This window comes from Nesoenas mayeri (genome assembly GCF_963082525.1).
Source record: "Nesoenas mayeri genome assembly, chromosome: 2".
NCBI lineage: Eukaryota > Metazoa > Chordata > Aves > Columbiformes > Columbidae > Nesoenas > Nesoenas mayeri.
The window spans coordinates 157,214,924-157,229,438 of NC_137543.1; the positions used below are offsets into that span (position 1 = coordinate 157,214,924).

General features: G+C 37.9%; 1 protein-coding gene across 3 annotated transcripts in view; it reads left to right on the top strand.

Annotated features, from left to right (window-relative positions):
- The window catches only part of PRKAG2 (protein kinase AMP-activated non-catalytic subunit gamma 2), a gene marked incomplete at both ends in the record, with an annotated part of 223,964 nt that extends 209,851 nt beyond the window's left edge, over positions 1-14,113 (top strand). For all 3 annotated transcript variants that reach the window (XM_080338959.1, XM_080338960.1, XM_080338961.1), the window contains 9 exons: positions 526-584; positions 3,034-3,079; positions 3,669-3,723; positions 5,088-5,214; positions 5,963-6,128; positions 6,477-6,514; positions 9,131-9,277; positions 11,747-11,840; positions 14,082-14,113. In XM_080338959.1, coding sequence (XP_080195085.1) covers positions 526-584; positions 3,034-3,079; positions 3,669-3,723; positions 5,088-5,214; positions 5,963-6,128; positions 6,477-6,514; positions 9,131-9,277; positions 11,747-11,840; positions 14,082-14,113 — 764 coding nt within the window. The remainder of the gene's footprint in view (positions 1-525; positions 585-3,033; positions 3,080-3,668; positions 3,724-5,087; positions 5,215-5,962; positions 6,129-6,476; positions 6,515-9,130; positions 9,278-11,746; positions 11,841-14,081) is intronic.
- Between the last annotated feature and the right edge of the window lie 402 nt (positions 14,114-14,515).

Consider the following 14,515-nt stretch of genomic DNA (forward strand, 5'->3'; position numbering starts at 1 on the left):
TTCAGCTGTTGAGGATTACTGTGGAAACAATTGAATTACGTTCTTTAGTAAGCAGTATTCAAGAAAATGGATTATAGTGTTTCTTCATTTGAGTCTGAGAGTCTGCTTGACTTGGCAAGTCCTAATGGAAATGTGTCTCATTAAAACAAACAACAAAAAAAGACAAGGATACCCCTCCAACCTTTAAATATGTTCTAGACTCCCTCTTTTCTTTCCACGCTTTTGGGGTTGATACAGGTGGATTCCAGGTTTTTTTTCGGGTCACGTTGAAAGGAGAAGCACATAGGTTGTAATTTTGAACATTAATCCAGAGGTGTGTTTTTATTCTGAAGTATTGTATCAATATGAAAGCGAATACATAGTTTCGGAATTCCACTGTTGATCGGCCCAATACAAATACTATGTTACATGGATTTAATGTTTATTAAATTCTATATTGTGAATGCAAATAGAGAAAATACCTGGAAGTTCTATACATTCAGTGTATATCTGAAAAATGTGTTTCTTATCTGTCCCTTGTTACAGGAATGTTAACAATTACAGATTTCATTAACATACTGCATAGATACTATAAGTCTCCAATGGTAAGTATAATGTTAAGCTGTACTTTTACCATTTGCCATGCAGTACAGAAACTGAAATATCAAACTGATTTAGTAGCAGTAGTGTCTTTGGAAGCTTTGATATGTCATGGGTGTACTCCCTGGGGGTATATTTTTGAAAGAAAAGGTGGCTTTGTGAGGAAGGTCTTAGAACGATATCTGGGTACCTGGGTTCAGTTGTAGCTTTAGCCATGAAGGTAACATACTCTGTCTTATTCAGTTATACATGTATAAACATGAGGCATTTCCTTAATGAGTACTACCATTGATGATGTTTTTTGTGGTGCTTACCATAATGATAGCCTTCGTTTTAGTATTGCAACTAATGACTAATGCATTTGGGATGAAGGACCTGGCATAACATACTTACTAAAAGCTGGATGTGACGTTGAAAGTATGAAGGAAAATACTTAATGAGCCCTGGATGTATTTGTATTCAGGTTGATTCGAAGCACATATTTCAATAGTAATCAGAACTCTATATAAATGGCAAATATCAACCAAAAAGCATTTGGGGTGGGGGTGGGGGGGGAAACATCTTGAAGTTACATTAAAAAGTTCATCGTATTTAAAAATCAAGTCTGTAGCTATGTGTGGTTCACAGGTTTATAAGTCATTTCTGTCTCATGACCGTGATAGAGCTGTTGTGAAGTGTGCAGAGTTCAGCAGAACACCAGCTTACGGAGGCTCAGATGCATTAAAAGGTTACTCTGTTCTCAGAGTGATGGTGTAGAATGAACAAGTTAAACCAGTTAAATGTATGCAAATATTTTAGCTACATGGCCGACTTGCACAATCACTTGGAGATCTGTTGGCTTCAATTAACCATAATTTAAAATTCCCATTGGCGGTCAGTTGATGACATTTTCTTGCTTGCATGTTCATACCAACATTTACATCCCTCTCTTGTTCCTGTCAAATCACAATTCCCCCTTTACCAATTAAAACATATGTACTATGTTTTATTAGCTAAAAAAAAAAATCAAGAAGAGTTGGATGAAGCGCTTATGTGATGCATTAGGCTTCACACAGCTAATGTTAATTTTTAAAATTTATGGTGAAATTCTTGTCACATGCCCATTATATGGTGCAATGTCCTTTCTTTCTGTTAAAGAATGTGTATATATATATATATATATATATTTTTCTCCTACAAGGAGTAGGGGGAGAAGCAAATGAAAAGTGATTGCACGCTGGTGACTTCCTTAAAGTGGTTTCCATATTGTAATGACCCTCAATCTCAATACTACCAGTGTTTCCAAGTAAGGTCTAAGGTCCCTTATGTCCCTAAGGTCTGACTGTTGTCACTCCTGTTTACGTTGTCTAACATCCTATTCCATAGGTTGTGCTTAAAACGGCAGCAGTAGGGAGGGATAGCTGAGAAGTGACATTTGACTTGAGTGATGGATGCAGTCTTCTATCAAAAACAAAAAAGTTCCATCAGAGAATATTCTAGTCTTAATAGGTAAAATTATGCTAAAAGAAACATTTTTAATTACTTTAGTCATTTTTTTCTAAATGCATCACATCATACACGTTGTGCAGCATGTTGCTGTTCATGTATTAGATAATATTTTTAAATGACTGAAGAGCCTTCAGGCCGTTTCTCCCTATAGCGTGGTCCAAGAACTTTGAAGACTGGACTCCTGAGGGTGGTTTGATGTGAACACCACACTGATCTGATGATAAGCAGCCATCAAAAGCTGCAGACTTGCCCCATCTTTTGTCCAGTATCATTTGCCTGGGGTTTTTTTGAGCCAGTTAAAGAAGCTAAACCAGCAGAAAACAACTTTTTGGTAACTTTTTTCTGGCCTATTTGGTCCTGGGGACGAGCTGAACACGGGTCAGATGAGCACCGCTGTTTGCACAGGAGAAATGCTGAGAGCACGCACGGCTTGGGTGCAGTGTCCAAAAACATTTGAAGAATGTAACATCAGTAAATTATTAAACTTGGGAGCAGGGGGAGCGGTATAATGTTGGTTCTTGTGATTGAACTGAGCACTAAACCAAGTGCTCTTGCTTCTTTGTAGTTGAGGAACAGTGAAATTCATCTCTGTCAGCGTCAAGTGATCAGGGTGAGCTTTTCACTGGTTTGAGTGTGAAGAATCATCAAAGGGTTTGCTCTGGCATAATTAAGGTGCAATATATTACTGAGGAAAGAGATGGCTTTGAGTCTAAAAGAGTTCTAGACAACAAACCTAGACAGCTGAAAGATCTCTCCAGTCCCCTGAGATGGTGGGTCTGGTATGGTACCCTGCATTGAGCAGGATTACACCCTACTCCTCTTGTTACTGCCGAGACATGTTATTCTGGGCTCTTCTTACTCTGTTAGATTGCTGCAAGGAAATGTAATTATTCAAATATTTATAATATTGTTAATGATGTTGGGTTTAAAATTAATTCTTCGGGTTAAACTTTCTACCCATTGTAGGTTCAGATTTATGAATTGGAGGAGCACAAGATAGAAACCTGGAGGGGTAAGAATTACTACTTGTTGATAATTTAATATGTTCTAATGCTTCTCAGTATAGTGGATTTTTAATTAATCATAGACTTAGCTTTTCTTTATCCATATACTTTCTAATGTATGGCCATAGAGTCGATGAGTATATGTGGAATGGCAACGTGTTGGAGCCAGGATGCAGAATGAATAGATGACCCTACATATTGCATGAGCTGATGGATGAGCAGAAAACGATGCCGGAGTGAATTATGTGAGGTGACTAGAAAGCAGGGAAGCTTTATGGCAAAAATAGACTATATGCTATGATATAGCATATAGAAGTATGTATGCAGCAGACCCTCCCATGAAAGGAACTGGTGAAGAATTACTTACTGTCGCGCAGTGACCCCTGGTGGTAACCACTTTAGTCCCACTCTTAAAACTTCTCTATTTTTAATGTCAATATAGAGGAATGTGCATAAGTGGTAGAATATCTAAAGTAACTGTGTATATTGCTCTCTCTTCTCCTTAATTTTGTATGAATGAATTAATAAAATGTTATCATAAAAAAGCTAATGTTTTCCAATAAAGTGGTAACGGTATATTTAATTTTCTGTACACAGAGCTTTATTTGCAAGAGACATTTAAACCTTTAGTGAACATCTCCCCAGATGCAAGGTAGGATTTTGCTTTTCAGTCTGCTTAACATGAAATAAACTAACTCGAGGTCAACACTGAATTAATAAGAAACAATTTATATTGTAAACGAGTGCACAATATCTTTTAATATAATCAAGGAGGTCTGGGAGCTTTCTATTGCAAGTTAATTATCCAAAAAAGATAATTTTTAGTTAAACTTTTTTGTCTTTTATCAGTGTAATACTTATGGTAAATGAACTAGACATGGATCAAAATTAATTGCCTGAAAATATGCAGAAAAGAGTCAGCATGATGACCCTTCAAGCTCGCCTGCAAGTCATGTTTGTTTAATGAAACACCAAAACAGTCCAGAGCCTTTCAGCTGTCGTCTTCTCAGCAACCATAGTCACTGAAAACTTACTTTTCAATGCAAATTGCTTTCCTTAGCTAAACGAAAGATAGTACCTCTGTGTTTTGTTCTGCTCTGCTGCTAGGTTGTGTTCCTTAAAATATAAACAACTGTCCTTTTCTTCTTGATGAAACTTAAAAGAAATAGTTTTTGAACTGTCATTATACCTTATTTACCAAAGGTAACTTGAGAGAGAGCTTTAGTTGATCACTTAAGTACTACTAAATTTCTGAACTGGAGAGTGGTGTTCTGGTTCTTTAAGTTTGTGGAATACAATTGCTCGTGCCCTAGCAAAGGAAGCTGGTGATGGGAACTTAGTGATTGCCTCAAGTAATTATATGTTCTGTTGTCGATAGAATGGCTGCCAAGTCATGAATAAGTTACTCAGTGAAGTCCTAAGGAGTGTATTTTGAGTAGTAGCTTGTTGCAAAGAGTATCGTTAAGACAACAAAACAGTATAATTGCTTTCAGTCAAAGAAGTGTTGCAATAAAGAAGATGCAGTAGGATGTATATAAAATGGTACAGCAAGTCGACTTCAGACCTGGGCCAGAAATGGATTCAGGTTCTGTGGCAATCAGATGGCAGCACTTAGGAGTAGTTAAATGCTTGTTCCAGGAGTAGTTAAATCCTTACTCAGGAATGGAATCTCCAGTGGGAATCCTGGCTCCATGTATATCCGATGGGAAAAATTCATCCCTATAGTGAACTCAGAACATACAGCGTATGGGAAAACACCTACTCCAGCGACAAGGTGTTTAGCAAAGTTTTAGTGACTTCTTTGACTTACTAATTTACTGCAGTTGGTTGTCAGCTGTTTTATCATCATCTTGCAAGTTAATTTGAAATCTCTTTTGTTTTCTACAACATTAAAGATAATATAAATAATTACTTATGATATGTACTTCCTGGGTGTTTGTAAATATGTGTATATATCACTTGACATTACTCATTGCCAGCTGGGATACATGAAAAACCCTATTTTTTTCTCTTCAGCCTTTTTGATGCTGTATATTCATTGATCAAAAACAAAATCCACAGATTGCCAGTTATAGATCCTGTCAGTGGAAATGCACTTTATATACTTACCCATAAAAGAATCCTCAAGTTCCTCCAGCTTTTTGTAAGTATTCAAAGTCACTTTGCCTAACTGATATTTTTTTTTTTTCAGTAGGCATTTTAAGGTCATTTGAGTCTTAATGCAGAAATTTCTTGATACGCCTCCATATTCTTTGTGTCTGTATCATTCTTAATAATGGAGAAATTAAAGCTTGATGTAGGACCTGTACATTGACTTTGGTTTAGACACTTAAAGAAACCTAAACAACAAGGAGTTGGCTATTTGAGTAGTTTGTTGTCCTTTCTGGAAGATTTACTTGGCTTCGGAAACTTTTTTACACAAATAGAAAAAGGAATTGTCTCCCAGAGACAAGATTATTGTTACTGTAGCTTATTGCAGCCACAGGAATGAATAGGGGACCAAACAAAGCAACAGGAGTTCAAAATAAGTATTTGGTGTATAGTGTGTTTTGCTGTTTTCTCCCTCCAGTTTGGTAGCGTAGGATCAAAAGCTTTTAGTGATGCCTCACTACAAAAATAAATAAATGAGCAAAAAATTTAGTGACATAGTCTTAATTTAGAGCTGCTTTGAACACAACTAATGCTTCGAGATCTGGGCTTGTTTTGGCTTTACCTTAATCTAGTAGCAGATTACTGTAACAGTCAGTAACGATCACTTGGAGGCTGTAGATGAGTGACTGAATACGCATCTCCTAATGTATATACCAGTCATATGGAAACATGGTAGATGTCGAAAACTTGGTGGATGCACCAAAACTGCGCTGTAAATACATGAATTCTGCCTGTCCTAGATGTCAGAGATGCCAAAGCCTGCCTTTATGAAGAAGAATCTGGATGAACTTGGAATAGGAACTTACCACAACATTGCCTTCATCCATCCCGACACTCCTATCATTAAAGCCTTGAATATATTTGTAGAGAGAAGGATATCGGCATTGCCCGTTGTGGATGAGTCAGGTGGGTGCTGGGTGTTCTGTGGACAAAAGTGGGGTAAGATAAACGGTGCTGAGTTCTGGATTGATTTGGGGAGGAGGAGAGGAAGACAGAAAGAATTAAAAAAACTTGAAGAACAAAGGCAGGGTGGAGAAAAGAGAATATAAAGACATTTATGCAAGATGTAGGTTGATAGGCTTGGAAGATCTTCATGGTTTGGTGGGTTGTTTGGGGTTGGTTTTTTTCCCCATCTTTCCTCCTTGATCTGTCTGTTTTCTGTCTATGTAATTATGAAATAAGGAATGAAAGAAAGAAGCAAGAAAACTGATTTTATATTTTAAGTACTTTACTAATTTTTGTTTTTCTTTTTAGGAAAAGTTGTAGATATTTATTCCAAATTTGATGTAATAGTAAGTATATCTCTTAAGTGGTATTAAATATTTTATATGCAGTAAGCATTTGCAAGTTAATTTGTTAATATGTCATTTTTTGGCTATTTCGTTCTTTAGGCTTTAATTAACAAATTGAATAAAACAGATTCATTTCACCCTGCACATCACTTTTTAATTATTATTTTTTAATTAAGCTGTCCTTAGTCAAGTATCTACTGCTCTGAATGTCACCCAAAGTCAGATCTGGCTGTACTATTACAGAGGGCATAGGGTTTTTTCCATTTGTTTCTATCTTTGAGATGGACTCTCCCAGTCGCTGACGTTCCACTGTCCATTTTCAAAGAGAACGCAGATTTCTTCACGCAGTCTGGGTGCTTTGTGCGACTTGACCTTCTCGGCGAATTAAAACTACTTGGCCCATTCTTTTGTGCAAGTCTCACACTCCAGAGTATTGTGTCTGTGTTCCTTCTGGTTTACGTCTAATTCAGGCCACTGTTTCTGGTTTTCCTTTGGGAGTTGCAACATCACAGTCAGATTGATGCTGTGATTCGCCACCCTTGGAGAGGAAGGGCTCTCTGTTCTTGTGCTCTTTAAAATCTTGAAAGATATATTCAGTGTTTTTACCTCTGTCCCATCCCAGCTGTATGGATCTTCCTTCTAATTGGAAATTCTGGTAGCTACCTTATTTCTTAGAGTTGTAAGTGCCCAAGTTGCTTATTCCACCAGCTTGCTGGTGCTAATGAAGAATCCAGATGTCTGAAATGCTGTGTGCTTTCAGAAACAGGGACGATAGTCCCAAATGGAAATACTTTACACTTGTGGCTGCAAACAGTTCACTTAATACTGAAAATTTCACCATGTCACTGGTCTTAACTCTCTTTTCTAGGCGTTTGTTTTTTGTTCTTTGGGATTCTCTGCTGTGTAAGACACTGTTGTGCCATAAAGGCTGCTCAGAGAATAGGCAGTAGCTGTCCCAAGGGTGATCTAACATAGCAGAGACAATGACATTTCACAGTTGGTGGGTTCAGTGTTTCAATTTGCCTTGTCACTGTGTTAGACTGAGGAAGGTTATGTTTCCCTTATTACCCATTCTTTTTCAGAAAGATACCAAAAGGGAGAGAGTTCCTTATGTTTTTCGCTTATTCTTCTCATTTTAATTGATGGGGCAACATAAGTTATAGGATTTTTGAGATGCTTTATCTTCGGAAAAAATATATATTGAGACTACAACAAAGAAGACAACTACAAAGGCTTTAGGATATAATCATTTGCTTCTAGCTGGTAACATGGGAAAGAGTTAGGGCATCTATTGTGTATTTGAGATTTTCCTCACATATACTAGTTTGCTTATTAATTGGGGGGGAAAGATGTGTTGTTCTCAGTGATATGGCATCCTTGAGCATCAACTGGGTTTGAATCTGGATGTACTCTTTAATGTCTTTACAACACAGCAGCTTGAAGATGCATAATACTTCATTTACTTTGCCAGCTAGCTTATATTTGTAGAAGAAAATCACCTCTGAGGTTCTGAATTAATTTTCATGTTCTTGATGAGGGAAACTTGAGAATGGTGTAATGGTATAGACATAGCTTTATATTACGGTAGTTATTGTGGGAAAGGCGGCTTCATTTTGCAGATGCTTGTTGTATTTTCTGAGCATCCTTCATTAGGAATTAGTTAACTGAGTTAACTCCACCTGCTTGTATCTTCATTATCATCTCAAAACAATCTTGTCACATTCAGTGTAATTCAATCCAAAAACTTGACCAATCACAGTATATTCTAGCCAAAAATTACTTTCATTTTATTGCGTGGTCCAGTGTTTTCATTTTAAAGGTCTGTGTTTGTTCTTCAGTGCTTCAGTACACAAAATAAACAGGCCAGGTTGTGCCAACACTATCAAAGCATCACTGTGACCTACAAAAAGAGCTTTTACTGGTCTGGGCAAGGTCCTCTTGCTGCAAGCCTGGTCCTGTTATTAAAATGAAAGTTGAGAATATTGGCTTTCACACTTTTAATCTTCTTACTTTTAGTGGTGGTGATGGATTTTCATTTATATTGTTTTTATAGTAGTTATTAAAATATACATACACACAGAAATTGCTGCCAAATGGCAGTGCCAGCACAGTCCAGGAGAGGGAGTTTGAGCCCAGCAATAAGAAAAGTGAACAAAACTAATTTGTTCCCTCACTAGACTTCCATGGATGGCGTTCAGAGCAGTTGGTGTCCTCCCCTGTCCGATGAAAAACAGCATAAAATTGGATATTCTTCAAGTATATTCTGTATATTCTAAAATCTTTACATTTTCTATTCATTATAAAAGTAGGATGAGCAACTTCAAGCCAAATACCAGACAGGAGAGGAGAGAGATTTTCACTGGCCTAATGCATATAACAAAATACCAATATTTTATCAATTAACCCAGTCTATCATATCATGTTGAACATAATTGCATGCTTGACTGTTCCCAAATCCTGAAGCTGAAGAGAATCTGCTTTGTTTGATGTATGATTTGGAACAGGCTGAATTTACACCAGAAATGGCTGTCTACTTGATGCTAAACTATTACTTTGAGTTCTCTCCTAAGTACTGAGATGTGTTACGTGCCCTGATGGTTTGGTTTTGTTTTCCAGAATCTTGCTGCTGAAAAAACATATAATAACCTAGATATCACGGTGACGCAAGCGCTACAGCACCGTTCGCAGTATTTTGAAGGTGTTGTAAAGTGTAGTATGCTGGAAACACTGGAGACCATTGTGGATAGAATAGTGAAGGCTGAGGTGAGTTCACTCTTTGTTTTGCCCTTCACTGTGAGTTCAAACTTGTGTTACCAAACTAATAAACAGTACAAAATGATCCTTTTGAAGTTATTTTGGTTACTTGGTGGAAGTCTTTTTTTTCATACCTACATGTGTTAGGTATCAGTTTGCTTTATAGACTCATAGAGATATGGAAAATATACAGTACATCTGTAATAAAACAAGCACAAATAACAGAGTATTATGACATTAACTGAACGGAATGCAAAGTGTTTCTTCCAAGCCTGCCACACATTTTGCAGACTAATAATTCTATAAACTCCATCTTAACAGTTCTACCAACTCCATCTTATAGCTAGGTTGATTGCCCTATTATTCAGGAAATTTAATGAGTACAATTAGTTACTGCATATGGAATCCTGCACTGCTGTCATAGAAATACTGTGAAACAGGGCCAGAAAACAAGTTCTTGTGAAGAAGCCTTCACTAACCGCTCTTGTGAACGATTTATCTGTGTGCTTGCCATTCTTTTTGTGGTGTTTATCGTGTTTGTTAGCACAGGGAACTTTCTTCTACACAGGGGTGAACAAGTGTGTACCCTGTTTCTGCAAAAATAAGACATCCCCTGAAAATAAGCCCTAGCGTGGTTTTTCAGGGTTTTTGAGGATGCTTGAAATATAAGGCCTACTCCAAAAATAAGCCCTAGTTACAGTTCATTAAAAAATTAATCTAAATAGCCTCCAGGCAGCTATAAATGTAAAAAGGTGAGCATCTTTTGGAGCAAAAATTAATATAAGACCTTGCCTTATTTTTGGGGAAACAGGGCAATTCTTCCTCCTCTGTTACGCCTCTGCAGAAGAAAATCAGCATTACCAATTTCTGTTGTCTCCAAGTTGTGATCAACTCCATTGAGATGTTTTAACTTCTTCAATTACAAGATTATTATGTTTTTATCTTCAAGGCTGTAACCACATATGGTACTTGGTATGAGTAAAACTTCCTACTTTGCTAATAACCCCTTAGAACCCCCTTTAGGCAATTTTTACTTGTAACTTTCTGCATCTGCTTGAGCTTCTTCCTGAAATGGAATAATTTTAGCATTGCTTATGAACGAATTTCAAACATGGGTAACTTTGTCACTACCTTAAGAAGCTTTAGATATTAGGATTTTAAGAACAGCTCCTACCCTTTGGTTTAGTCCGAACATAGTGTGATTATGTGTAAAAGCAGGTCAGTCAAAACTACGGGCTATTTTTAGCTGCCAGACGAGTGCTTGATCTACTGGAAATGAAACCATTACATTGTCCATTTTTCTTGAATTCATTACACTGAGAGAAGAATAAAATGATTAAACACATGCATAGACAAAAACTAATAACCCCATCTAAAATATCGCCAACATAGTTTCATCAAAAAGCAATTAAATTTTTCTCTCCCTTCCCCCTCATTTTCTTTCTTCCCCATGTCAGGTGGGTATGATTGTTCAAATAATTCACAGCTCCTCTTTTCTTGTATCTCACTAGCATTGAAGTGCTTGAACTTAACCATAAATGAACATACCCATTAAATCAAGACTGATGCTTTCTTGCTATCACCCCTATGAGAAGATGACAAATTATTTTCATTTTCTTCACCATTATAGCTAATTATTTAAACTTAAAATAGTAGAGAGAGAGAATTCACTTGCGTAAAAAGTGAGCACGTAGTAGGATGCTCTGGTTCTGCAGTGGGGCTTTCAGTGCCATCACCTGCTCTGGCCCATGAGCCTCTGGACACAGGACTATCCACCTACTTTTCCTACACTTAGAACAAAAACGCTGTGCTATAAAACGTTTCCTAGAATAGATTTGTAAGGATAAGATAATTGTTTAAAAATATAGCCTTACAGTTGATTAATGTTTCTTCCAAGTTGTATACTTGTGTATATTAACTCTGCAGGGAGGCTGCACTAGGTGGGTTCAGTCTTTTCTTCTGTCCTCATGCAACACGAGGATTTGGCACTTAGTGTAGCCCTACCAAAAAAATCAAGTTAAAACCAACTTAGATGTATCAAGAAACAAATGTTAGTGCTGTGCCTCTCCCTGAGAAAGTATTTGTCAGAAGGAAGCCTTTTTTTTTCCTGTATGTTATTTGTTGAGACCGCAGGCCGAGCTGAGCAGAGCCTGTACGTTGAGGAAAAGTGTTTGATGTAAGTGCCACTTTTGGAGAGCAAAATTATTTTTAAGACCTAGATCATGGCTCAGCTGCCACTTCAGATCTGATTTTGTTGCGATGTCAGATAGCTGGGTTCTTTTAAAAAATGCACTAGTTTTCATTTACATAGGGCGAGCATGTTGGTACTGCTGTGTGAGATCAGTAACACCAACATTTGGAACCATTCTTTATTTTATTACTGGTCTTCATACTGCACTAATGTACATTTTTTCTTTCTTTGCTTTAGCTATTATTTTAAATCAGGCAAATATCTCAAAATATTTTTGCTGCTTGCAGGTTCATCGTTTGGTGGTAGTGAATGAAGCCGATAGCATTGTGGGTATCATCTCCCTTTCCGACATTTTACAAGCTTTGGTACTCACACCAGCAGGTATGGACGTTGCTTTCTGAGCTTTGCCATAAATCACGCGGTACTCTGTACACCTTGCTGGTTTTATTTGTCAATAGCAAACTTTGGATTTTCAGCTTTCCTAACTGCTTTATCGTAGTTCTTAAATACACTTCACATTTTGCTTCAGGAAAAAGCCGACAAAATATTAACCATCAGTCTCTTGCTCACTGAGGAATGCAGGCAGGAGCTTCATGAACGTCATTGCTGTCCATATAGCTTCTTTTTAGAAAAAAAAGGTTTTGATGATTTTTTTAACCAGGATAACGCTGAATGTTGCACATACTGACAACATCTACAATAGGGCACCTTCCCAAATTCCTGTGCTGTGGTCTTTGGTTGGCACAACTGTCTCAGAAATGTCACCCCAACAACCAGAATTCTTCCAATAAAATCTCTAGTGTTTTACTAAACACGATCAGGTTCCTTTTAACAAGAGTATCCCACAATAGGTTTACTTCTGCTACTTTAATGTTGGGTGGGGTGGGGAGGGTTGGTTTGCTTTTGTTGGGTTTTTTTAAGTTTGGCCCCAGTTACTAACCTGCTTTATGTTCATAATTGTAACTTTGACCACATTCAGTGCCACAACAACTAAAGCAAAGCCCTCTTTTGGCTTTGTGAGGAAGACAGAAAATGTCTTGAGGACTACAATTTTGCCTAAAAAAAAAATCAGACTAAGCAAATTGAACTGGATATGCCTATTAAAAGAGTCTAAATGTGAGCTTGACTGGGATCTCTTACTTGCACTGATAACATGATAATCTAAAAGTCTTTCTCCTCTGTAGGTTTTTAAAAAGTTAATGTAGCTTTTTAGGCTAGTAAGATTTCTCTTCTGAAAAGATGTCAGTGAATCTGGTTCCTTTTAATGGCCCGGAAGAACATGTAGCCGAGCTTTCTGTGAAAGGAACGAAAGGTAGATCCTGCTGGTAACGGAGCAAAGTTTACACAGAAAAGATGAATCTGGGGCCTGACAAACCAAGAGCTTTGTTACACTGGAGTTACACAGACACTGAAGTTGCAACCCTGTGAGCTGATACCTGTAATTAAAAAGGGCATTTCCCGCTCCCATACTCGGGGCCATGTGCTTCTGGTGTTTAACGTGTGGCAGCACCCACAGTTGAGATCCCTCTGTGAGCTGCTTTAGCTTGTCGATCTGACAGGAAACTGAGCCAGCAAAGAAGCTTCTAAGTGTTGTCACTGGCCTGCGGAGGAGTCTGGTGTGGAGTACAGGGGTTAGAGCGACAGGGTTATGCCACTGGAAGAGATGAGGTGAGCGAAGGCATTTGTAGGAGCAGTTAGGTGTTTGGAGTTCACAGGCAACTGCCTGATTTTAGGTTGGGATTTGTCTCAGGAAGTGAGGATGCCTGCAACGTAGATCGAATTTGTAGTCTGGAGTGTGATTTACCTCTTAAAGTGGATGTGTAAGAATGATCAGATAAATCATGCCATAAAAGTGTCCATTTCTCTTCACAGACTAGAAAGGAAAATGTATTGACTTGCAGAAATTAAGACCAGCCTATGTTAGGGGAAAAAGTATCAGTTCTGTTGTAAAAACTGAAGAATTCGTTAAATACATCCAGTATTTTGATTATTCATTACGAGTAGTAACTCCAGGTTGCTGGCAAGAGATTTTTTGCTCTCTAGAGTTGGACGCTGAAGCCAAACTCACCATAGGGTTCAGTCGTTACCCAGCGTGTGGCTCGTCTGAGCACCTGGAGAAGAGGCAAGATGCTACACTGTCCTGCTGAACACGTCTCTCAGATCCCTCCTGTGCACAAAATCTGCCTCTGAGCCAGAAAAAAATGGGTCTGTTGACACAGTGTAGTTAAACTGAATTCTTACATAGTTTGTTCTCAAGCAGGTCTTCATTTTTTGATGCTGTTATGATTAAGCTTGGCATCTAAGCTGATGGACACATTTGAAGTGGGGCTTTTTGGTTGGATTCTTTGAAAATGTTTGCGCTGGAGAGAATCTTCAAAGCTACTTTGCAAGTCCTGGTAAATTAGTAATGACATTAGAAGCAATATGGTCTCAAGGCCTTCCTTGTTCTGTTTTACATTAGCATTTAGCAATCCTGCAGTGTATTCTTTATAAATTATATCCAGGAGTAAGGCTCTGATAACGTGGTCATAGTTCCAGTGTTAAGAATGAGCTGTGCTTTTCCACAAGCCAAGTGCTCCGTGCGTAAGGAAATCACGTGTGCCTTTCCTCTTGTGTCAACAGGTGCCAAACAAAAGGAGAATGAAAGCGAATGACTGCCCTGAATGTGTGCACGTTTGTAGGAGAACTTGAACAAAGCTTCTGGGTCAAGTTTGTCTCAAGAACAGTGACTGCAATAGAACAGAGCAGGATGGTTGAGAATGTGTATTGGGACTTGGTGATGGCTGATGAGTCTATTCCCCCCAGTGATGTCGCAAAAAAAAAAGCAGCATGACAAAAAGCTTATGTTAAAATGTAGGCTTGTATTTCAAAATGTCTTCAAAACATTTGCTGGAAGACTTCACATGATGTCCTTCATTAAAATGCACTGTATTCTGAAACTTTTTCATTTTGTATTTGACAGAAGTCACTGGTCAGCAATGGATATATGTGACATAAGGCAAGTGTATGGCATATTCATATCATAGTGCCTTATGTCAAAATACAGCAATATGTCA